Below are 27,010 nucleotides of genomic sequence, written 5' to 3'. Positions count from 1 at the left end.
AAAATCTGATTTCCAATAAATTCTTTTTCCATTTTAACAAATTATAATAAACTCCGCTTCCTTCGCTTGCTCGGCCGACGGATTTCAAGGACTAGCCACGATCCAAGAGAGTATTCTTGGCTCCTGGAACGTCTGTCGATTGCTGTGATCCGAGGGAACGGCTTCGCCATTCGCGAGGCTGGCCGAGTGTCTCGTGAGGCCAGTAATTAGCTTAGCTATCTTTTCACGTCCTAATTGTTTTAATAATGAATATTTTGATTAAAAAAATAAATAAACCAAATAGCTAAAAATAAGAAATCAGTTAAACACAGCAAAAAAACAGAATTAAAATTAGTTCGGATACGATCCAATTTCAGTTTTGTGAAATAAAAAATAAAGACAAAACAAAGCATTCCTGGCTACATTCTCCCGTGCATTGTTAATATCATTTCCCTCCTCGGAAAAAACCAACATCCTGCCACAATTGACGACCAAAACAGACACAGGATTTCCTTACCGTAACTCCAAAAAAACAACCATTATGATGTCGATAATAATTAGAATACTGCATCATAAACTTCCGTTTTTCCGTCACTAAATTAAGACGGTGAATAAACGAGTCGTGTCTCTCCAAAGGAATAAATCCATCTACCGCCAAAAGACCAGCTGAAATAAAATCACGTATTTCCGTGTTCAACTCCACAATCAAAGTATCACCGAATTTTTCCAGACGTTCCAATAAGAGACGGGCGGCGTAGTTCTTGGCCATTTGCTTTCGAGACCCTCTTCCAACGACGGATATGTCACCGACTGTCAGCATACAAGAAAAATGACGATTTTTATTAGCAATGTTGTATTCCCGTATATTCACGGTCGGTGGAGGCCTGTTCAGTCGTTGGAGGAGGGTCAGGAGAGTTCCAAAGTGATTTGAGCCCGTCTTGAAATTATTGTTGCAGCTTAGAATCACGTTTTAATATTTCACCATGGTAGATTTTCGAGGAGACTACGAGCTTTATTGGCTGCGCCTTTTTTGGCTTCTTTTTTTGTTTTTCCTCGTGGTTTATTTAATTTTGTTACCAATGTTGGAGAATATGTAGTTGGCGATTTCTATTCGGCATTCATGACAACTTTTTATTGGGTCAAGACAGACTTCGGTAATTGTTGGTGTGGTTATTTTATTTTTTTGACAAAATAAGTTAATCCATGAAATTGAATCATCAGACATTACACACAAGGCACACACAAGTCAGTTAAATTTTTGTTAATAATTAATATAATTTCAAAGTAATATTACTAATTAACATTTTTTGATCTCCAAATGAAGTATTTATTTTGAAGTATTTATAGCCAAATTTCAATATATTTACAGAGATAGGAATTTACAGAGATAAAATACCACATAAATTTAGCTTTGTACACTTCTTATAACTTAATTGGGATTACATTATCTTCAAAAAGGCGAAAATTCCTTTATTATATGAATTATAAAAGTTATTTAATTCTTTGTGGAGTACCGAACATGTCCCTGGAACGTGGAAGAGGACAATTGTTTGCATGATCTTGAAGAAGATCAAGCCGATTTTGGATCTTGCAAATTACAGGCCAATTAGCCTCGTTTCCTCAATTTCAAAAATCGTGAAAAAATTATTTTTAACAGACTATCAACTTACATCGAAGATAATCAATATTTTTTGCACTCAAGAATTTGCATTGCTCGCTCATGTCAACAGACTTATCTATCTGAACAATATTTTTAACATTTTTTGGTAAAATTTTAACTTTATCGGAAATTAAAAATATCGTGGAAAAAATCATTTCTAACAGACTATCAACTTACATCGAAGATGATCAATATCTTTTGAAGAAAATAAGGATTTTGGCGTAACAGGAACACTGGAAATTACTTTTCGCAACTAAAAAATGCTCTTTATACTGCAAAAAAAGGAATATCTTACTGCCACATGTCTAGACATATCAAAAGCATTTGATAGCGTCTGCCATGCTGGATTATTACAAAATTTACACAATTTAAATATCGGAAAGACGGCCTTAGCTTAAATGAAGAATTTCCTCTTGGGAAGGTTTTCATACGTGTCGGAAACCAATTGCCAAAGAAAATTTCGGTTACGAGAGAAGTTCCACAGTGATCTGTCATCAGTCCACTTTTATTCAAATGTGTGATGTGCGACATTCCTAAAGTGGATTATCCTAACATGGAGATGATCTTTTATACAAATGATATTTTAAAATCCAAATTAACCACAAAGTTGGAGAGAGTATGCTATCCATTGATAAATTATTGCATCACATAAGCAAATAATGATGCATGGGGTAATTTTCCTTTTTTGAAGGGACATATGGTGTTTCGTTCTAGTCTGCCCCAATCAGTAAAAAAATTCGGTTCTTTCTCCTTGTTTTTGTTTTGATTCTTTTATTTTCTTTCCCTTTAATTAGTTAATTACGAGTTTTTAATTTAGAAAATAAACTTTTCTGTTCTATAACTTTATTAGGTTATTTTTGGACCCTGACTATTTTTATTCTGAATTTGATCAATAAATTAACTTTCTTTGCATACTACCCAGTTTATCTTGATTTAATAATATTTCAGAAGTTCCGAAGAAAATTTACTCCTATCAAAACATTTTTAACATTTTTTGGTAAAATTTTAACTTTATCGAACATTAAAAATATCTTAATTGAATATAATTTGTTCAGAACGAGTAAAAATTAAATTTTTTGCAAACATTTTTTAAACTCCCTTGTCATTATTTTTAAGAAATTGAATGGTTTTGGGCTATTTAAAGTAAATCACGTAATAAGGATTATTGTAGAATTAGTACTAATAAATAAAGTCATTCAGATCTTTTTTTGCAAAGCGGATAGGTCGTGTGAAATGTCTGACAAGGGCAAAAGAGAGTTTGACGACGAAAGCAACCCCGGCCACACCAACAATGGACAAAGCAAGTTTAGTACTGACTGGAATGTCTTCATAAACATTTGGTTTAAACATAACAATTCCACAACCCGAGAGCATAGTGGAAATATAATGAAAGAGAGCATAACGTGTGTACTTTTCAATAAATAACAGATCTGCAATGAAAGAAATTACGATCCAGGTCAAATAGAGACCCGAGCACACCTTCCCTGTGTATTCAGGATTCACTCCAGTGAGGTCAGAGTAATCGCCTGCGTCATAGTAGACCACGGCGACAGAGAAATTAAAAACTGCAAGGTACGTCAGCCAAGCAGAGAGCAAGGCAAGTCCGTTAATGCAGAAAATTCTAAGCAGCCACACATCCAGGGTCTTTGCATTGTCGAAAAGTATAGATTGTGTATGAAATGTCTGATATGCCATCTTGAAATAAGCAAAATGGGAAATCACTGCTGAAAGTAATGCCAGACAAGCACAGGCACGGAAATACAGCATATCCCAAAGGAATAGATACATCACTGACAGAATAGAAACGACTGCAATCGATAAGTACACAGAGTAGGGTATTACCCCTCCACAAGGATTTATGTACATATAATTGACTTGTTTTAAATCCATGGTCATGCTATAGCTGTCTCCAATTCTTCGGAATGTGGTCGAAAGGCCGTAAATGAGCATCAAAGTCAGCCAGACAAACACTATATTCCACTGGTTGTTAACCCAAGAAACAGGAGTCAGTGTTGTTTGATGTTCAAATTGTATGTCTGATATCGAATTTGAGTACAGTCCTGACATAGTGTATTATAAACTCAACAACCCATGTTTAGAGTGGTAGAACTGTTAAGCGTGAAGAATACGCCCGCAGTTGTGATTGAGATTGCAGCCACAATCATAAAACTCAAGGTTAAGCCACCAGTTATTCCCATTGTTTACTTTTATAAACTTTATATTTCACCACTAAGTATTTATAATAATTGTCCGATAGCAATTCATAGACTTTAACACCTACTAGTTGCGTCAAGCTCATATTTCTTGACCGGAAAATAATCCAATCATATTTTATTTCAATTTCACTTTCTTCAAAAAGGAAATTTGAAGGCACAAAATTAACTGTCCTTCATGTTAAAAAACTACAACAAATATGAATGAAATCAAATTAATAATTTTATATATCAAAATTTTTCAATAAAATTCGTACAAACCTTAAAGAAGTAAATAGATTTGGAACATAAAATACAGTGCATCCCAGAAAGATAAATAATAATCCTATTATTATAAAGAATGATCCTAATATTATAAATACAAATCCCAAAAAGATAAATAACGATCCCAATATTATAAATAAAAATTACAAAGTGCGTAAAGTAAGGATAAATAACATATGGAAGACAATGTTTGCAACCGAAAAATACGAAAGACACTCACATTTGATTTATTTAATCAAATTCTAAGATTAAGAAACAATATTCCTGTTAAAGAAATTTCCAAAATAGTTGATATATCACCTTCTGCAATTTACAAAATTTGTAAATTTTCGGATGAAAATGAAAATGTTGATTTCTATGCTTATGTACGGTCTAAAGGCCCTAAGAAATAAGATAACCGTGAAATAATTGAAAAAATTACAAATATTATTAATGAGGATAATTCTTTGACACAATTAGGTGTTAGAGAAAGGCTTTCTACAAATCAAAACAACAGTATATCCATAAGCAGATCAAAAATCAATAGATTGTTTAAAGCAGCGGTTCTCAAATGCGGCCCCCGGGGCCGCATGTGGCCCCCAGGATTTTTTTTGCGGCCCCTCTAGAGTAACTAACTTTTTTAATTTTTTAATAATGTTTAAATTTAATTATTCATTCTTAAGGTTAAACATATCCATAATTGGTGATTTCATTAATCAATTTGAAGCACGTTTTGGGGTACATTTATATAAATTGGCACAGCGGCGAGGAGGGCAAAGACCCGGAAGAAAGACAAGTACGCCTCGCTCGCCGACAGATTCCTCTTTGTGCCTGTTTCAGTCGAAACATCAGGCACATTCGGCCCAGCCACGCTACGTTTTCTCACCGAGAGAGGCCGTCACCTCGGGAGGATTAGAAACGACCCCCGCGAGGTCAATCAGCTTTTTGAGCGCGTCTCAATAGCCGTACTCAGGGGGAACAGTTTCTCTATTCTCTCTGCGGCTAGTAGCTGACTTCCTGTTCCATTTTCTTTTCTATTTCGAAATTAAAAAAAAAAATTTATATAAATTTAATTTTTAGAATTTTAAAGAATTCATTCCTTTAATGAGAATATTCTCAACTCCATTCAGCGTGGAAATTAAGGATGCGCCTGCAAAGTTTCAACTAGAACTCATTAATTTACAACATGATATAGAACTGGCGGCATTGTTCAAAAATGCGTCCATTATTAATTTTTACGAATTAATTCCTCAAGACAAATTCAAAAATATAACACACAATGCATATATAAATCTACATATTTATGCGAATCAATATTTAGTAAAATGGAAAATATAAAAAAATATAAAATATTTTTTGTGCGGCCCGCGAAGCTAATCTTAATTATCGATTTGGCCTTGAGCTAAAAAGGTTGAGAACCCCTGGTTTAAAGAATCAGATTTAACTAGAAAACGTTTAAAAAACGTTCAAAAGTTATTCTCACACAAATTCATAAAGATTCTATTAAATATTACGCAACAAAGTTATCAAAATTTTTAATAAAAGAATTATTTTTTTGGATGAAAGTGGATTCAACTTACATACATCTATTAATTATGGCTATTCTTCACCTAATACTGAACCCTTATTATTTCAACAAAGTTCTAAAGACCAAAATGTATCCTTTTGTGGAATAATGTCATCACTCAGTTTGGAGTTCTATAGAATAATTGATGGTGGATACAATGCAGAAAATTTTGAAGCATTTATACGTGAAGCTCACGGTTGTAATATTTTTCCTACTAACATTTTATTAATAATGGACAACGCACCGATACATCATTGTAATAACATAAAAAATTTATTTCGAAATCTAAATATACACGTTGAATTTTTTCCGAGTTACTTCCCACAATTAAATCCCATCGAACATTTATTTGCAAAAATTAAAAATGATTTAAATAAAATTCGTCCGAGAGAAACAACAAGAAATCAGCTAAAAGAAAACATTAAGAAAGTTGCTGATAATTTGGAAAATTTTAATTTTACCTCCTATTTCGATTATATGTGGCAATTAATATATGGATACATCAATAATATAATTTATTGAAATTAACAGTTTGTTAACATTAACATTGAATTTTATACGAATTATTGTCACGCGCCATAACTGAAACGGGCGCCAGACGTGTAACAATTTGGCCTTGCATTTTAACCTTCAAATGTCATTTAATTGTTGTCTGCCGGTAACTATTATTTTTGCAAATGAGAATAGCTAATGCAGTCAAAGATGATAATGAATATAATGATATTCTTCAGTATTTACAACATGAGAAATTTCCAGAGCGATTGTCAAGAACGCAAAGATCAAGATTTTTACAAAAATGCAAGAATTTCATTTTAATCGGAGGCATTTTCCTATCTCATTTCAGGAACACTTTATTTTAATGAAATAAATGGTGAAAATAAGCATGTAATTTGTTTGAATGATCACGAAACAATGAAATATCATTGTGATCGGATTCATTCTCAGTTTCACTTTGATAGAAAATGAAGATGGAACCGAAAAAACGGTTTTTTACTTTCAAATTAAAAAAATTTAAATAAATTGTTTTGAAATTATTTTTAATAAATCCCTGTACAAATTGAAAAATAGTAGATTGAAAGTATGTTGAGATAGTATCTGTATCAAAAATGCCGCGGCCGAAGGCCGCATAGGGGAATAGTAGCTATCTTAAAAATTTCGGCCGAAGGCCGTTAGGTAAGGCTTTATTTGATCAGAAAATCTCTTGGCGCCCGTTTCAGTTATGGCGCGCCACAATTATTTATAATATTAGGATCATTCTTTATAATAATAGGATTATTATTTATCTTTCTGGGATGCAGAAAATATAGTCACTATTTCATGTACTCTAAAAAATTAATCACAACAAATATATTTTAAAATCGGAAAGCTGATTTTAAAAACTAAAAAAAATAACAAGACATTTTTCCAAGATTAAGCCAATTTTCTTTATAAAAATGATGCTTTGATCACTCGTCATTCCATGTGTCTTCTGCAAAAATAGAGAAAAATTAATTCTTTTTTATTTGATAAAATTAATTCTTTTTTATCTCAACGACCGAAGGGAGACGAGTTGGCTCTTCCAGCGAATCTCGGTCGCGGTGTTCCGCGGAAACTGCCACTCGATACGCAGTGCGGCGTCTTTGAGCTGACCTCCAGGCTCTTTATAAACTCGTGTTAACTTTTTCATATTTTCTTCCAGTTTTAAAAAAAAAATTTGATAATTTACAGTGATCGTCAAAAAAATTGCTCAGCCATTTTTTCATGCTTTTATTGACAAATTAATAAAAAAATTTAATCTTACGCTTCATTTTTTATTCTAATTCTTAAGTATATTAATTTATTTATGCGATTTTATTTCAGGAATTTAAAGCATAAAAATTTAAATCTCGTGACAAAAAACATTGCTCACTTTTCTTGTTATTGCATATGCCACGTTCTCCCAAGAAACAGTTAACTGAATTTAAAAAAGGGATGATTATTGCGACAAATATTATGAAAATTTGGCAGTCAATTCCTAAAAGTTTTTTACAAAACTTAGTAAATTCAATGAGAAAAAGGAGTTATTCTTTATATTTAGCAAGGAGAGGACATATTAATTACTGATAATGAGATTTCCAAATTTGTGCTAATGTTTTTTGTCTTGCAATTTTTTGTTTAAGTTTGTAAATAAAAAAGAAAAATTTTATTATAAAAATTAAGGTATAATAATAAAATACTACTTAAAGATGTTCACAAAAAAATAAATCAGAATAATTTTATATAAAGACATAAACATTGGTGAGCAATTTTTTTTGACGACCACTGTATATCTTTACTTAATAAAATTATTTTACACATTTTTATTACCAAATTGTAGAAATTCCACAAATACAATCTTTCGGGCGGAGATATGTCCAGTCTCTACGACTTTCAAGTCAAAATAATTCCACATGGGACAAATTCCTTTCCAATTTTTTCAAGAACTGCATTAAAAAGTTGAATATTGAAACTTTAAATAGTCAGTTTTGTTGGAGAAAAGACTGAAAGTATGAAGGTTGAGTACAGTTTCGTAGGCCGCTATGATTGCCGTCACTGACTCGCTCGCTAAGGCCATTGAAAATGCTCTCAAAAATATATTTTAGGAAAATTGTTACGTCAAAAATGTTTAAATAATATAATTTTAAGAAATTAAATATAATTTATTTAAATATAAATTAATAATTGATATTTTTATGAATATTATAAGTTGAGGTGAGACCTCAAAATAACATTTTTAGTCTTAAAAATGAATAGATTTCAAAAAACAACATCCAAACTTGTAAGACATGAAAGGCATGTCGAAAAGTTTATAAAAATGTCAATTACAGACGACTCTATCAATAATTCAGTAATAATTGGAGTAATATATAATTATAGTTTATTAATATCACCATTTTTATTTCTACATACAGGCTAATTCTAGATTTGAGTTCCAATATGACAGTCTCTCTCAAACTATCTCTAATCCGTAAAGTCGAAAGTACTCACGTGACCAACAAGACTTTAAGAGTAAATAATTTATTTATTAAAAATAAATTTATTAATTTAGATTCGATTATATTTAAATGAACCAGATTTTCAAAGCCATTTTATAAGTAATAAAAATTATATAAACATCGATTACGACAAAAATGAATCTGGAAATTTCAAATCAGTTTTACAAAATACAATCAAAATCTCAACTTGGAAACGTCATCCCCTCCCAGACAGCCTATTTGCCATCTCTAACGTGGGAATAGGTGGAATAGAGCAATCCAAACAAGCACAATTTCATCAGGAAAACCAGGCAATTCACACTGCATTTACCGACCTCACCAAACTAAGGGACTTTGCTTCAGATATGACTAAACTGAGCCGCGAATTGGCAACCAAACTGGCTGGAAAAACAAATTCAGCAGATCGGGACCCCACAGTTGTGTTTCGGTCAGTTTTGCTGTCTGTTGGGATCGAAAACCCCGTGATACGTGGAGGGTCTGACTACCACGGAGAATTGGCTCAGCAACTTCATGATTTTTTGGTGCCAATTTTGACAAATGTTGGAGGGGTGGTTGCTCTTGCGGAGGCGTTTTGTCATTACAACCGAGCTCGGTCACTTTCTCTTATTTCCCCTCAGGATATGCTTTCCGCTGTTAATCGTTTTTGTGATATTCGCGGACAAAAAATATTTTTAAAAAAGTTTGAAAGTGGTGCTGCTGTTTTAATGTTGGAGTCTTTTGAGGGTGAGTTTCTCGGTTCCAAAGTTGCTGATTGTCTGCGTCTGAGTGGTCCTCTTACTGGTATTTTTGGAATTTGTAAAATTTGAGTCGAGGGATATTCTGATCTTGCAAAAATTCCTGTTTTTTTGGCAAAGGAAATTCTTTTCCGGGCAGAAACTGAAGGACAAATTTGCAGAGACGAGTCAGTTGAGGGAGTGCTTTATTACTGGAATATAATTTGATGAATTTCTTTTATTTTATACATTTAGTATATTTCCAATAGAAATCGATAAAGTTTTTGATTTAAGTTGCTGGAATGTTCATTAATTTTAAGAATTCATCTTTTTATGATAAAAATTATGCGATATGGTTTGTGTGACACCTATGGGCCGCGTGATACCTGACGTGACCTTGAAGCTTAACTTAATGTCAATATTGTAATTTTTTTTTATTTTTTTTAATAATTAAAAAATCGCAATCTTGCGAGGTAACTCGCTTGCAATCCGAGGTGCAGCCACTGCTGACACTTAATTAGTTATTTTGAAGAACTCTTTCCTATTAAAAAATATTTAATTAGCAGCAGAGGATAGGATGGAATGGCAATTCCCACGCAAGATGGCTATTGATATGCGTTGGAAAAGCCATGTCCGTTCCCGATGATCATTTCTTCTTCTGCTTGCCAAATCCCCCAGTTTAATAAGGAATATTGTAATTAATATTAAACTTCAAGGAATAATAACTTGTTAATTATTTTTCAAGTCTGGACATTGGCACAATCGAAATTTCGCTCATCGAATTTTTTATCTATTAAATTTGAATGTTTAAACTACCTCAACGCGATTGTTTGATAAAATACTGATAATTTCTGCAGATGGATAATATGGAGATTCAAACTTATCCAGTCGCAACGAAGGATTTGTTCCAAAGTCTTTTTTAACTCGAACCTAAACATTACTTTTTATGCATACTTTATCACCAACACTAAATTCATACTTACTATTATGAACTTGATCAGGACTCAACAAATCATTACTTGAATTATCTAAGCAATAATTTTATAATTACAACCATAAAATATTGTATTTATTCCACTTATTCCCCGGTATCTTTCAAAAGGGCTCTAATTAGAAGATGAGTGGACAGAAATGTTATAACTGTACACTGCATTTTCTAATTTTTTCAGCCACTTTTTATTATCATTGTCGATCATTTTTGCCATTTTTCTTGTAATTGACTGGTTGAAGCGTTCGACAATCCGTTGTGAGCGGGGTTTGTTTGCCCTTTCGTGAATTCGTTTGATATTGAATTCCTCACATAGATTGGTCATTTCACGATTCTTGAATTCAGTCCCATTATCGGACTGAAGAAATTGACACGGACCATTTAAGAAAAATAATGATCTGAGGTTTTCACAAACTTCATTTGAGGACTTAGTGTAGAGCGGCCTCGCAAATGCAAATCTATAAAAATTGTTAAAAAAACTAACCTGCTATATACGTCAATGACCGTTAAAATCCATTTAAAATTTTTATTTATAGTAGAAAAACTTTTCAGATCTATAAGATCTATCTGAAATCTTTCATTTGGGCAAGACGCAAAGACATGGTTATTTATATCTCCAATCTAGGATTTGCATACAATCACTCACATCTCGTCGAAGAAGGAAAATAGGTTAGTGTATATTTAAATTAGTAAATTAGTAAATAATTCATTTTTTATAGTAATTAATTATAAAACACATATATTATCACTTGAAAAAATAGTATTATTTTGAAACTCGCAAAAAGTGGCTGTAGCCTACTACAAAAGTACCGTTAAGGTATCCCAATTAAATTATAAGAACTAGCTTGTGATCTGAATTCGCACATTTAAGATACAATCTATACATTTACAATTTGTATGATACCTTTCATTAATTACAGTAAAATTTTCAATTTTCTTAACTAGTCTATATTTTTTTTGCTTTGTAAGATGTTCAGGAAATTTATCCTGTAAAGCATCTTTTAAAATTTGATATTCCAAACTATTCTTTACATAACCTTTGTACGAGGACATTGCTGCAAAATATACTTGCACGCTAGAAATAACTCAAGAAATTTAGGTTTTCCACCAAAAAAATTAATTTCTGATAATTAAATTCCTACAAATATAATTTTTTGTCAAAATGAGAGAGTCTTTAGCTAATTTAGTAAATTATTAAATGATAAGAATGAGTCGCGGTCTAATTAAAAAAATTAAAAGATTTATAATTTAATCCCATCAATGTCATAATTGCACATTTCAAGGTCACGTCAGGTATCACGCGGCCCATAGGTATCGCGCAGCCCATGTCACAAAATCTCTTATATTTTTAATTGAATTCTTAAGCATTTTCCAGGATTGAAAAGGAAAAGAAGATTATAAAGAACAATTTTTACATCCAAACAAATTTGTTTGTAGCGAGAAATGAATCTACCTAAGAAAATACAGATTATCAATTTTTAACAAATTTGAATTGAGTTAATTAATGATTTACGATTAAATTAGATCTTGATTTTAATTCATTTAAGCAGCGTTATAAGTGGGGTGAAAGTATTTTTGAAAAGAAATAAGTGATAGGAAAAGTATTTATTTTATCGCACTTTTGATAATTTTTATCCCTCAAATTGCAGTCATTTGCCACAAATTAATCAATTTTAATGATTGATTATCAAAAATATTAAAATCCTAATTTCATTGTGTCTTAAATATACTAGAAACACATTTAATCAATCATAAATAAGCTGCATTCAAACGTATATTAATTTTTATCGTTTGATAATTACTAGAAAAACCACATTCTATTTTAAATTACGTTCAGAAATTGTTTTAAATTCGTAAATTGCGTATTATTATGAAATGAATTCAAATCACACTACGGAAGTCAGCAGTAACTAAGTCAATGCCATTTACTCTAGATATTTATTCTGTGTCACGACGTGGAAGAGTGATAATAGCAGTGACTTGTTTTTTCTGTCTGACAGTCCTGCTAACTCAACGTGTAAATCTGAATGTAGTCGTCCCTCAAATCGTGACCATTAACCACGATTCCTCTACAGTTAAGATCAAAATCACTATTTTAGAAAGTGAATTGGACTGCATTAGAAAAGTCTTTGTCTTTGATGTCATTTTATATTGGCTTTTCTACAACTCAAATTTTTGGTGGAGTTTTATCTGAAAGATACGGCTCTAAGAATCTCCTCACGGCAGTAGTCGGAATCTCTTCACTGTCATGCCTTGCGTCCCCGGTTGCCCTTGAACATTCATCAACTGCTCTGATAATCCTTCGAATCATCATGGGAATAGCCCAAGTTTTATAGCTTGGAATTTATATAGGGCTTTTACACTCCGAGTGTAATCGTAGTGCTGACCAACTGGTTTCAACCAAAATTCCGGTCTACTGCCGTAGGAATAGTGTTTCCAGGTTTACATTTATAGTACCAAAACTAGGGACCCAATTCGGAACAATTCTTGCAATGTGCATAACGTCTGCTCTTGCTCAAGATATGGCACTTTGGCGATCATCTTTTTATCTTTTTGGTATTTTGGAATTTTAATTTTGGGCGGACTTGGTTTTTTGTGGATCATTTTGTGGAATATTTTTGTGACTGATGACCCTAAGAATAATCGATGGACGAGTGATGACGAAAAAGATTTCTTGAAAAGAAAAGTCGAGAGAAAACAAGTTTCCGACATTAAAGTATCATTATTCTATAAACATGTAGAAATTCCCGTTTCTCAGAGCACTCCGTTCTGCCCCAGTCTTGGCAGTGGTGACATTACATTTTGCCTCTTTTTACAGTTTTTCTGTGGTAGTGACAGTGATCCCCTCATTTGTCAAAGATGTATTTTATTTGGAAGTAAAAGATGTATTTTCTTAGTAAATACGACTTATAGCAAACTTATATCAGCTTTCTGGCTCCTGTGTTTTTTTGGATTGGTTCTCTCATTTCATGTTCACTTTCCGATATTCTTTTGCGCAAAAAAGTGTTATCGAAACTGACTGTTCGTAAAATGTTTAACGTATCTGTTATTATCAAGATTTTATTATTAGGCTATCACTAACATACCAACCGGGTTGTTTTTTTTGTTAGCTACATTTGTTCCACGAGAACAATACTATTTTGGTATTATTTTAATGCTTCTTGCCTGCTTTTTTTCTGGGTGTCAATACTCGGTGGTTCTTCCTAACATTATTGATATTGTTCCACAATATTGTGGAATTCTTACTGGAATTTCGAATACGGTGGCTACTTTTGGAGCAATCATTGCCATCCAATCGACCTACATTATTGTCACTGATCAGGTTCTTATAAATTCCGCAGTTCTGTCGTAGCATAAAATAACTCAATGGTGGACTGTGTTTGGAATTATGATTGGTATTGAAACGGTTGCCTTCTTGGTTTTCACCATTTTTGCTCAATGTGAGCCACAGAAGTGGTCTATCGATCACTCTCAGAGTATAGACGTGGATCAAAATTCAAATAAATAGTCATTTTTAATTTGTTTTTTATGGGCATAGTTTATTCATGATAAATAAACCAATTTTTATTGAAACTACCTTTTAAATATTTAACAGACTGAAGAGTTTGCTATGGATATCGATTCCAAAGGAAGCAACTTTTTAGCTGAGGTCAATTTTTGTCAAAATTTCTCTCCTTAAGGTTATGAGTCCTTATGACCACGATACAGTTGGAGAAAGGGGATCTTATACCTTTCCGGATCAACCAATTTGTGTTATGCGGTCCGCAAGTCAGTTGGATCTTCCAATTCAGTGAATTTGGAAGAAGGGAATTTATATGGATCTTTTCTGTCGATTTTATCAGTGAGTATAATAACTTGGTTTTGAACTGAATACAATTTCTTATAAATTCGTCATTTGAATTGTTGACTTGTATCAGTTAAAAAGCACTATTTTACATAGCAATAGATATTATAGATTAGTGAACAGTGAAAATTTATTAATTTATTAGTTCAGTGTTGACTGGAATAACTATATTGAGACCAGTAGAAGATTCATTATTGGCATCGTTCTGTTTTTCATCGTTAGAAATTTGATTTTTTTCAAAAGATTGGGGCGAATGTTTTTCAGGATGATTAAACTCGTCTTGTTTCTTTTTTACGACTGATTTTATTAGGTTAGTGATATAGGCTCGTTCTGTTCTGAATAAGTGAGGATTACCGTAAATTCCTGCATGGATCAGCCAATTACATATCGATTCCGTGTCATTACACTGTATTATTTGTCCTATCATTCTGAGTATCTAAGACTTGTTAAAAATAAATTAATGCCATTTTTTCAGTTTCTTCTAAAGTACAGTTATTCTCCTGCTTTGAAGATTTGTTTGAATCTCGAGATTTAGTTATTCTTTTTTGTGGACTTTGAGGAATCAGACGTCCAGTTTTGACGGAATACACACTCGATGATCTTGACACAGGTTTTTCTTTTGACTTTAAAACATTTATATTTCTTATTTCTTGTCCATCAATGACATTGTCAATGAGTTTTAATAATTCCATTCTCCACGGTTCAGCAGCTAAACATTAAAAATTAATTTAAAACTTGGAATGGTCTCCAAACAAGGTTCGTTGTACATGTTATTACTTACAAATTTGTGATGGTTCCACATATTTGCGACATTGCGACACTGCATGTTATTTTGTTTAAGGAAAGTGGAAGCTCGCTCAATATTAAACGAACTTTCATCAACATGACATATTTGAGCGTTATTGATGCCCGAATTTGAAATAATGTTGTCTTACCAGAGATATGACGCAGAAATTTAGGATGTGGGTAATGTCTTGTGAAGAAAGAACTGCTGCTGTAATCTCCAAATCGTAGTTGACAAATTCTATTAGTAAATTCGTTTTCCTCGTTATTTGATTCGAATCTGAACATTTTCTTGAAAATTGTTATTCATTTTGAATTGGCATCATTTTAATGGTGTGATTGACGTCGTTCTTTGATAAAATCGAAATTGTATTGTTTTGAATTTCATGACGATAGTCACCTAGCAGGATTTTCTTTTAATTATTAATAATGACTATTGGGTACTTTTGTCGAAGTGGTCGCAGTTTTTTTAGGCCTTTTAAAAAATCTAATAATTTTTGAGCACGAATACAATTGGGGTGAACATACATATGTCGATTGGGCTATGTTTTTACGTGAAGTCTGTGTGGACGCACTTGTTAAAAGATCTGACGGCAAAATTGGTATTATTAATGTTTATTTCAGGTGGTCCTGGTATGATTGTGGAGGTAGACGAGAGTATGTTTTCCAAACGGAAAAACAACTCTGGAAGAGTTTTACCAAAACAGTGGGTCTTCGGTGGTATTTGTCGAGGCACCAAACAGTGTTTTCTGCAACCAGTCGCGGATAGGAGCAGAGAAACACTGCTCAGTCTAGTAATTCGATATGTCGAGGTGGGAAGCATTATTTATAGTGACTGCTGGAAAGGTTAGCATTATTTGATTAACATTTAGGGTATTCAACTGATCAATTGGTTGAAAACGGCTACACACACGAAACCGTTAACCATAAGTAAGGAAATACAATATATTCAGAAAATTCTTTGTGGATCCAACGACGGGAGTGCACACCCAGACAGTAGAACGAATGTGGGGAAGTGCAAAATGCAAGAATAAAGCTCAAAGAGGAGCTGTAAGACATCATCTGGGATCTTATTTCGCAGGTTTTTTTAGTTAGTTATTTTTTCAGAATTTATGTGGCGAAAACAAATACAGAACTATAAGGAATCTTTTGCACAGATTGTAAAAGACATAAATTCCTTCTACAGTCCTGGAATTTGGATGCCGCGTACTAAAAATGACTAAATTGGTTAAATAAATTTTTAAATAATTTTAATAACCATTTAAATTATTGATAGAGGGTTATAAATTAAATAATCTATTTTTCACTAAAAAAATTAATTAATTTTAATTATCTTCTAAAAAAACTGCGACCACTTCGACAAAAGTACCGACTATTGTTATTACTTACAGCAAAACTTGGGTCTATTCTATTCTGCATCAAGAATTCAGGACATAAAATTATTGCCTAAAAAATCAGCATTTTGATGTTTTTGAAAGTTTTAATAATTTTTTTTTTAAACAACAAACATTATTTTAATTAAAAAAATTATTTAATAATTGTCATTTTTCCACAAATTTTGAAAATTTGAAACGATAATAAGTGGCTTTGAATAGAAAGAAAGTTATTATCACTAAAACCCTACAGCCTGGTCTTTTTTTTCTTTTAATTATTTGATTTACTCTTACTTTCTGTTAACATGGTAAACAGAATTAATTCGAGTCATTGTCTTTTGAAAAGAGTAAGATATGCTATTCACACTGAACAAATAACAAAATAGCTTATCTAATGTTCACAGAGATTAATACCAAGTCAATCAAAAATCGTGTCATAAAAAATAATTTTTGAAAAACCCAATTTGTCAAAAGTCAAAAACATTTCCAGAACTATATTTTCAAGTTTAAAAAAACTATATTTGACTCAAATGTGAATCGAAGAGATGCAAGTTTGTAAAATTTGATATTTTAATGTGCGATCAAATTAATAATTGTGATATGAGAATTGAGTAAATTGCCTATAGTACTAAATGGCATAGATTTTTAGATAAAATTAAGTTGGTAGACAAGTATTATGTTCTCGTATATTATGAGCTAAAAAAACACCTAAGGTTAAGAGTTTATTTGAAAAAACTTTTAAATAGCTAATTTTCGTAATAAAAATTACATCATTAAATTTAATAATAATTTATAATATATAATTAAATATAAAACTATTTTTAATAAATAATTTAATCTCGTTTACGTTGGTCTCTCTGGTTATGGCTGATTCACGAATGAAAGCTCATTATTTGTCATTAAAATCCAATCACAAATCTGTAATTAATTAAATAAATATTTAGTATTTAAAGGAGTCGTTATACAACTCTCAAGACTCCAATAAAAAGCACCGAGATAGACATTCTCGTAAAGACTCAAAGGAAACGTCTTCAAGACACCACAAAAGACACGAAAAGTAATGAAAATGTAAATATCTAAACAGATCATCCAAAAGAACTTCATCCTCAAAAAAATCAAGCCACCAAAGCCCGAGTAAAAGAGAATGTGGTGAGATTATTTGGGTTTGCTTATTTAGACAGTCAAGGGAGACGATTCTCCAGTCGAAATAAAGTAAAATTTTACCAAAATTTACTTTTAGTGTGTTAGAAGTCGAATCTGATGACGAAGATCGAATTATAGAAGAAAGAAGGCGTCAACGACAACTTTTGATGGAGGTTGAGCCAATTAAATCCACTTTTTTTAGAAACTTGTAGTTCCTTCCACCAAAGAGTGTTCTATCTCTGACAATTCATCAATAGAACTACAAAATCGAGTCCCAGATGACGCCCCAGTACAAAATTCTGCACATTTTCCACCAGAAAACGAAAGTAACGGAAGTCAAAAAATCACTTGCTGTGGAGAAAACGTGAAATTGGAAGGAAAAAGTTGTAAATTTGACATATTCACGAGCGATATTGAATCGGAGCCTGTTTTGTGGGTTGGTTGGTTAATTGTGAGTGAATTAGTGTGAATTGAAAGGGGGAGAGCGGGTTTGTGACAACTACGACGACGCAGAAGGATACTATAGTGAGGATAGTGTGGTGAATTGTAGATATAAGGACAGGAGAGTTGTTAAACAGTCGTTATATGGTGTTTGGGATATGTGGACAGGGAGTGTTTAGTAACGTGATTAGAGTGAGGGACAAGACACGTGACTCCACCGAGATGGTGGTCAAAATAATCCGTAATAATGAAATGATGTAAGTTATGTGTTTATTTGGTAGGCATAAGACTGGTATAAAGGAACTCGAGTTTATTCAAAAGATAAATGAGAGTGATCCAAATGATAGATTTCACTGTATTCGTTATTTCGGTCATTTCTACCACTGTAACCACCTGTGTCTTGTATTTGAGTCAATGAGTATGAATCTGAGGCAAGTGCTCAAAAAGTACGGGAAGGACGTGGGACTCAATTTGAAAGCAGTCCGTTCCTACTCACAACAACTCTTGTTTGCTCTTAAACATTTGAGGAGGTGCGGAATACTCCACGCTGATATTAAGCCCGATAATATCCTGGTCTCTCATTTTGGCCTATTAGTAGGTTAACGACTCCAAGGCCTGTTTAAAGTTGTGTGACTTTGGATCTGCGTCGTACAACCTTGAGAGGGACGTCACTCCCTATCTTGTCTCTCGTTTTTACCGAGCACCCGAAATAAGTTGTGGAATTGTGAATGACGTGTAGTTTTGGGGTTAGAGTACAGCTATCCGATTGACTTGTGGTCAGTGGGTGTCACGATCTACGAGTTGTATACAGGAAAGATTATGTTTCCCGGGAAAAATAATAATGAGATGCTCAAACTGATGATGGATTGCAAGGGGAAGGTCAACAATCGACTCATTCGAAAGGCCAAACTTCGGGATCTCCATTTTGACAATGACTGTAATTTCCTGTTTAGCGACATTGACAAGGTTACGAATAAGGTTTGCTTGGCTTGTTATGTGTAGAGCAAACTGCGAGTAATTTCTTCTATCAATCCTTCTAGGGATATCATTCCGCTTGCTAAGGTGGCAGAAGCACAATTGAATAAAGTCATGCAAGTCAACGATTTTCTGAGTTGTGTTTTAATGTTGGACCCCTCTAAACGTCCTTCCATTAAGGAGGCACTGTCACATGATTTTATCCAAGATTTGTCTTAATTTGATTGTATTGTACCATAATAAATTATATTTCAGTTTATTTTTGTTTTTTTAAATCTTTTGTGTCATGGCATCCATTTTTTCAGAGTTCTGTCACTGCTTATTAAAAGCGGAAGTGGGTGACAAGTATGCGCGTGGTGGAATTAGGACTCGATTTAATATATCTTTCCATTCTCGTTCCTCGCTTAGTTTATCTAAGTTTACCAGCTACGGATAGCCACAATATGAATTTGCGTTTTAGTATGTGCTTGGGTGGGTCTTGTTTTTACCTTTGCGGTTTTTCACATTTTAAATAAGTTTCATTTGCAGAATGTTGCATTTGTATTTTTCGACTTGGACATGTTGTATAGTAAATTCTGCTGTTTATATATTTAAAATTTACTCAGCACCGCGTTATGTGTAAAAGTATCATTCCAAATTAATTAATTAAATCAGGTGAGAAAATTATAGAAATGTGTGATAATTATTTTTTTAATTTAAAAATCATTTCATGCTCAACAATTTTGTTCATTCTATCAACGACTTTTAATGAAGAACTGCCTTCGTATATTAAAAATATTCTCTCTTAACATTTAAAAAGGAATCGTTTAATTAAATTAATCTGTCTTTTTGTCACAAAACAATATCAATTTTCCCCCAATGACTATATTCAAATACAGTCTTCCCTCTATTGCTCGCCATTTTTGGGACCAAGCCAAAATTGGCGACTAAGAGAATTTGGCGAGTAAGAGAAATAATCAATATCCTATTTTCTATCAACAAAAAATTTCTATAATTTAAATAAATAGCCGAAACATTTATTTAAAAAACCAAAATTTTAAGTAAAGTAATCATTTATAGTTTTTTTGTATGATCTTTTCTCTATATTTTTTTGCATTTTTAATAAACTTTCTAGCATATTCACATCAAAATTATCGTCATGTGAAAAATATTTTTTGAGGTCCGAAATACATTTTATCGCATCTCGATGTGTAATACAGTTGTTTCTTTCACAATCTTCAGTAATTGAACTGTCTAAAATTGCATTTTCATCGTTATTTTTATAGTTATTGTTTTGAACAAATTCATGAAGTTCGTCATTTTCAGAGTACGTAAAGTCTATAAACTCCTCCTCTTTTATGGGATCTGTGATCATTAATTTTTCTATAATTTGTTCGAAATTTTTTATTTTATGGTCTCCCATAATAGGTTCTTCAATTCTGTTTTCCCATTTGGCGTGCTGAAAACATTTTGATATTGTGTCGCGACCCACTTTGCGACCATCCCACGTGGCGACCATCAGTTGACAGTTATGACCTTCAGTTTGACAGGTGATTAGTTTAATTAAACCGGAAAAAATTATTTTAAGAAATGGTTTAGCGTCATTTTAGAAAAAAAGTTATGGTTTCTCTCAAAGATGTTAGCATGAAAAAAGCGACTCAATTTATCATTATTAATGATCGGTATATTTGCAACCTTTAACTCATAGTCTTTATCTAAAGGACGAGAATAACCAAAAACACAAATTGGTCATTTGTCTGGACAATGAAATCGAGATGGGGGACATAGCATTTGCCATTCACCAAGAATCCATGGGGAATACGAAAGCTTCAGAAAAAGTGCAGTGAATTCTATTTCACTATAAAAATCCAATCATTGAGCAAATTATAAAAGACTGCGAAATTTGTAAATCTGCCCTATCATTGAAAGTATTTAAAAAAATGTATCTAGGTGTCGGATTCTAATTACCATGTAATGCAGGAAAACCCAATGAAAGATTCCAGGGGATCTATTGATATTAGAAGATATAAAGAGTTTAACGATGGATCTAATTGGGTACTGACAATTATTGTCTCGACAGTAAATTTGTGTCGCAAATCTTTAAAAAATAAAACTGCTTCTGGTAAGACTTGAAATTTAATGAAGAAGTTTTTTTTTTTTTTAATTTTTTTTTTTTTTTTTTTTTTTTTTTTTTAATTAGTGAAATAAGTTAGTCAATGATTAAAAGGCACTTGCGGTTGCACGCATGATGGAGTGTGCATTGCGCGAACGACAGCTATTCCAATTTGTTGGAATAACCTGACACTTCTCGAGGCTCCCCACGTCGCTAGCAACTTTTCCTCCGACTTCTCTGATGAAAGAAGTCGTAAGAGGGCCGGTTACCCCAGAAGTCTCCACAGCGATAGGTACGAAGCGGTACCGTTGTCCAGATTGCGTATTTGGCAATTTTTCTTTGATTCTGCAGCATCTGCTGCAGAACCTGGAGAAACAGCAGAAGAGATCATATTAGTTTTGGAATGGGTGTCAACACACGTGAATCCCAAACCAACGATTTTCCACAGGAGTAGGGAAAAGTGGTCATTCCAATCGGGTCTTTTCCCATCTCCACGATCTAAGCCCACTGGCTCTAGGATCGAGGGGAAGCCCGCCGACTCAAGAGCTCTTAAGATAACATTGTTAATAGCGGAGTGCCGAGGAGCTCGGCCAGCACTTCGTTTGCAAAGAAGTGGGTGTGTACACCTTTGACGTCAACCATTTTTCCACATCTACAACGATGTTGTCGCAGATGTCAAGTCGAGTCTCAGTGCAGTACCGATACGCATGCAGTCATCCTCTAATAATGTTCCGAGGCCAGCAATTGGCATAGCATTCAGCCATGACCCACTGTGTGGCACAGCTGCAGAGCGTAAGTAAGCAGGCGGGGCGGTGCTGTGGTCGAGCCTCATTGCCAGGTTGTCTGCGGTGAATTCGCAGCGTAATTTGTCCCAGCTCTGTTGGAGTGATGTTGGATCGGGAATTTTAATCCTGATTCCTTCCACAGCATACATCCATCTTCAAAAGGCCGGTCAAAGAAGATTCGGGGGATTATGTAGAATCTCCAAGGATAGCCTTCGGCAGGATGAGTGAGAGGACAGGAAAGTGGGAGGGCAAGGTCCAGGGCGGATCTTAGGCCAGCTCCGCCAGAATTAAGAGGTAGTTTACACTGGGTCCACCCATCATTATCGAAACGGACATTTAGGATCCACTCGGCACACAATCTTAACGTATCATCGATAGAATGCAATATTTCATCTTGTTAAAGCAGGGCGAGCATCTCAATAAATATAACAGTTTGGGCACGTGGATGCAATTTTTGAGGAGGAAAAAGGCCGTGTGGGAGGCGAGTAGAGAGAGGCGTTCAGTAAAACGGGACATTTCGACACTCTTAGCTCTGAGGTGGTTTTGCACTTCGGACTCTCCGAAAGGACACCCAAGAAAATAAACATCGTTGAGGCGTGTTTGTTTTGTGTCTGGCAAGATTTCTGAAATCTTTTCCATTACTAAGCCAAAGTCTTGAATTGGGACTGAGATATTATGATCTCAGTTTTTTGGTGTTGATTATCAGCCCCATTTGCCAGGGCAGGAACAATTTTATATAACTCATCCAAGACGACATCAACAGGGCCAATAGTGGCATCGTCAAGGTACCAAAGGTTGAGATTGAAGAAGTGGTGAATAAATTCCAAAAATTGTTTTATCAAATTGGATATTCAGATCTTGCAAACGGACAACGGGTTGGATTTCAAAACCAAAAATACGTAAAAATTGGAAACAATTTTTAGACAAAGTAACTTTTTCCTATAATACGACACCACTCGGCGATCAATGAGACCCCCTTCAAAAGTTTAGGGGTATTTCTGGAATTAACACTGTGATTCATAAAATACCAGGTTATAATCTTATTTATAATTTAGATGAAAATAACGAGCCATCGTTTGTCGAAGTGAACTTAATGGTAAATTTACGATGTATTTATTTTTAGAAACGAATAATAAAAGATTGTGGGACGAATCCGTCATTGAAGCTACACAGATTGAATCCCCATATGAAGAAAAGGGAAAAGTAAAAAATATAATGTCTAAATACAGATTCATGGTTAGTTGTTTTCCTAACAAACATTTAGTTCGAATACGAAATAGTTACTATGAATAGAGATAAAAAATGTTAAGTTTTTTGATTTTTAGCAATTATCTTTAGTCAGTAATTAGTGTCAAACTATGTAGGTCGCCTGTCATCTTGTCAACAATGAAGGTCGCTCTGGTCGCCAGCGTGGGTCGCGACATATTGTATCTACTGACACATCTTTCCAGGCTGGATAAGAAAATAAGACTGCATCTTTCAGGGTTAATTTTTTATAGCATTCAATAGTTGCGTCACCGTAGTTTATTTGTTCAATTATATGTTTAAATTTAAATTTGTTGAAATGAGATTTGAATGATCTAATGATTCCTTGATCCATCGGTTGAAGCACAGTAGTCGTGTTTTTTGGTAAATATAAAACTTCTATCATACTTAATTCGATTATTATTCTATGCGAAGGACAATGGTCTACAACCAAAAGTATCTTTTTTTGTTTTTGTTTGAGAGTCTTGTTCCAATTATACAACCATTCGTTAAATATTTCCATGTTCATCCAAGCCTTTGAAGAATTCCGGTATTGTAAATATTCATCAACGTTCAAGTTTTTAAAACACCTTGGTTTCTTAAACTGCCCGATCATCAAAGGGGTTCTTTTATCGGATCCAGTCATATTTGCGCAAAGCATTAATGAAAATCTGAAAATTGGCTAAAAATGTTAAACCTATCTTTAAGTAATTTTTGTCCTGGTCGGCGTTTCCTGCAGACACTTTTTGATGGAATGGTCTTGTAAAATACGCCGGTTTCGTCGGCATTATAAACATTTTCTGAACCATATTCATTTATTTTAGAAGAGATAATTTTTTTAAAGTTTTCGATTTGGTCTTTGAACTCATCCGCAGTATATCCCAATTCACCATGAAAAATTCTTAGTTTTACATTGTGCCTTTTTTGAACTTTTCAAGCCATCCTTTACTGGCTTTAAATTCGAAGAGACCGTTTAACGCAGCAATTTCGGTTGCTTTCGACAAAATTATCTCATCATTGAGGTAAACTCCAATAGATTCCATGTAATCTATCCAGGCAATGATTTCAGAATCAATTGCTGAATATCTAAGTTTCGAAAAACGAGAACTTCTCCCATAAATTGGATTAATTCCAAGAATCTTCTGTTTTTTCAATTTAAGATCATTAATTGCACGTCTCGAAATTGATTTTTTGAAACGCGACGAAAAAATTTCTGAAACACACCTTAGACTTAGAGAAGAATTATCAATAAGATAATTTATAATTTCTCTTTTTTGATCATAAGATAATCTTGAGCACTTCCTCATGTTACAAAAAAAACACGCGGTATAAATATTTGAAAAAATTATTTTTTTTAATAATAAATTTTAATTTTTTAATACTAAAACGTGGCGAGTAGGAGAATTTGGCGAGCAATGGAATTTCCTTAGTAAAAATGGCATTTTTTCCAAAAAAGTGGCGAGTTATAGAAATGGCGAGCAATAGAGGGTAAACTGTATTTATTTTTCAATTTTCACCTTTTTATAATGTCCTAAATGTCACTAAATGGCCTAATAATTTGGTTTTATTAGCTAAAATAATTACGTTAATAATTAAAGTGTGATTAGTTGTCTTTAAGAACATTTCATAAAGTTCTTCGAAAAAGAAGCATCTAATGGCGTCCCCACATAGACTGTATTATCTTTCATTAATAAAATAAATTATAATTAACCTTTATATTCACAAATAAATTGATGTTTAGTAGAACAGGATTCGGTAAACCACGATCCATAAACTTTATCTTTAATTACGCAGTTCTTAATAGTGTAATCTGATGAATCTCGCCAATTGTAAAAGTTCCGAAAAAAAATTTAATAAAATTAACTTGAGTTGTTCCATACGAATTGACATAAACATTATGATTTTTTATGTTATCGTAGCCAATATAAATATCATCACTTCCATGATCATGACCTAAATTATCTTCAAAGATTATTCAAACAAATATTTACGTAAAAAAATGTCTTTTTTCATACTGTCACTCACTGCAATAACGCCATTTTTTTGTTTGCAATACGCTTGTGCTTCAAAATATGTTTTTTTTGCTGCTACAAATGTATAGCATGCAGAATTAAAGCATTCTGTTGATTTTATTAAGTTTTTAATATAAATACTGGGAAGTGACATTTTGACGATCCCCCAAAGTAATATGACAAAAAACATTAGTTTAAAAAAATATTCTGGCATTTAAATAACAATTATTTATGGTCAATAAACAATAAATAATTCAATTTAGAGAAAAGTATTATAATAAATTATTCAACTATTAACGAATAAATTAGCAATTAAGAAAATGAAATCTTTCTTAATTTGCCAGGATGAGACGTGTGGTTTTTAGCTGCAAAGTCAAATTTTGAAAAATATGAAGCTTCAAAAAAACCAAACTGGAGGCGCTGACTAAGCACATGTGAGCGATAGGGCAAAACTTTCCTCTTAATGCGTACTTTATTTTGTAGAACGTGAACTCAAATGGAATTTAATGAGTTGAAGTGCGTGGGAATTTTATGGAGAAGTACGTGGAAAGCGATTCTTCGTAGGAATATAACGTTTTTGTTTTGATGACAATTTTATATTTACTAAAAAAAGTTCAATAATGTCGGTGTGGTTTGAAAAAGGCATATTTGCTTGACCATGTCTACTTCATTGAGAATTTTCAAAGGCTCAGGTTGCTTTCGTGGTTTATAAAGTTTGTTTTAACTATTTTTTAAATGCGATATAGTGAGAGTTCATGCTCACTAATAAATTTTTCCGCATACTCAGACAAATTTATCGTATTCCAAAGTCTATGCTTACTAATAAATTTTTCCGAAGTATGTAGAAAGCGCTTCCTCGTAAGGGTGTAAAAAGGAATTTCTAGTACCTGAGGACTTGCCTCTTTTCTAGCGCTTTGTAATTGTAAAAGCTCTTGTCAGACTCATCTCAATCTTCATTTTGTTGGTCCAGTAAATTGATTTATCCTCATACTGTAGATACGTAAAAACAAGGCAGGATGTACTGGTTGTATAAACATTTAAGTACGGGGTGTTTTCCAAACTTATTAAGGCCAGAAAGACATTTTAAGACGTTTGTCTTCTTTTCACATTTTGTTAAAACATTGTTGACATGAAAGGAAACATGTGTGAGCATTGAACGTAACTCCTAGGATCTGCTGAGTTTGGCAAAACAGAATTTCTTTGTTTCCAGTGTACAATCTAATTATCTTTTCCTAAGTCTTTTATCTGAGATGAAGAGAGGGGTCGATAAAAATGTTGAAATAGTTTGTAATTACTTACTGTGCTAAAAAAAATCACAAAATGATATTCACGATGTTCAATTTATTGAATTATCAGAATAACGATCAAAAAATTATAATAGTAAGAAATGCAACTGAACTTATAGTTTCTGTACTTTTCCTGTTAAAAGCAGAATCGGGGACATGCTTTGTGCTTAATAAAATTAGCACTCAGTTTACTATTTTTTTCTCGTCTTATTCCTCTAAATCTGTCAGCTACGGGCATCAGATAGTTTATTAAAATGCACTACTTATATACTAACTTCTAAAATAAGACTTTAGTCTGGTCACCAGTAACTCTCCGTGAGATTGGAACTTATTCTGTAGTAATAAATGATAAAACTGTATTAGCATAGAAATTTATCTCCAGTCACGTTTAAAAATATTTTCTAAATTTCGAGTGTTGTTTCTGTGAGATTCTTGCACTTATTAAATCTCAAAATCATTGAATTCATTAAACCAAATAATAATTTCATAAATTTTGAATTGGCTGATTGATTAGGATTGTTATTTTTAGTTTTTCTAGTTTTTTGCAGTTTTTAATTCTCTTTAAAAATACATTTTTTGGTTAGGGGTCTTTCAAAAGTGGTGTCTTTGAAAGTTAGTTAATGTTGATTTTTAAAATATTGTGATTTTGGTAATATTGCCTAATTATTGGTCATT

The 27,010-nt window shown here is 33.0% G+C and overlaps 1 protein-coding gene and 1 long non-coding RNA gene across 2 annotated transcripts; both read left to right on the top strand.

Moving 5' to 3' along the window:
• Positions 1 to 8,999: 8,999 nt before the first annotated feature.
• Positions 9,000 to 9,461, top strand: LOC115227349 (vacuolar protein-sorting-associated protein 36-like). Its single transcript, XM_029798214.1, has one exon. It carries the CDS (start codon positions 9,000 to 9,002, stop codon positions 9,459 to 9,461), a length of 462 nt encoding a protein of 153 aa, XP_029654074.1.
• A 3,808-nt stretch (positions 9,462 to 13,269) lies between these two features.
• Positions 13,270 to 13,838, top strand: LOC115227340. Its single transcript, XR_003883105.1, has 3 exons — positions 13,270 to 13,395; positions 13,427 to 13,678; positions 13,709 to 13,838. It is a non-coding gene; the product is annotated as an uncharacterized LOC115227340 (long non-coding RNA).
• Positions 13,839 to 27,010: the final 13,172 nt, after the last annotated feature.

The sequence above is a fragment of the Octopus sinensis genome, unplaced genomic scaffold (genome assembly GCF_006345805.1).
Source record: "Octopus sinensis unplaced genomic scaffold, ASM634580v1 Contig02842, whole genome shotgun sequence".
In the NCBI taxonomy this organism is placed as follows: Eukaryota; Metazoa; Mollusca; class Cephalopoda; order Octopoda; family Octopodidae; genus Octopus; species Octopus sinensis.
This window is presented reverse-complemented; position numbering and strand designations above follow the sequence as displayed.

What these genes read in the sequence shown, in the direction of transcription:
- LOC115227349 (XM_029798214.1), top strand. Translation starts at nt 9,000, where the DNA reads ATGACTAAACTGAGCCGCGAATTGGCAACCAAACTGGCTGGAAAAACA.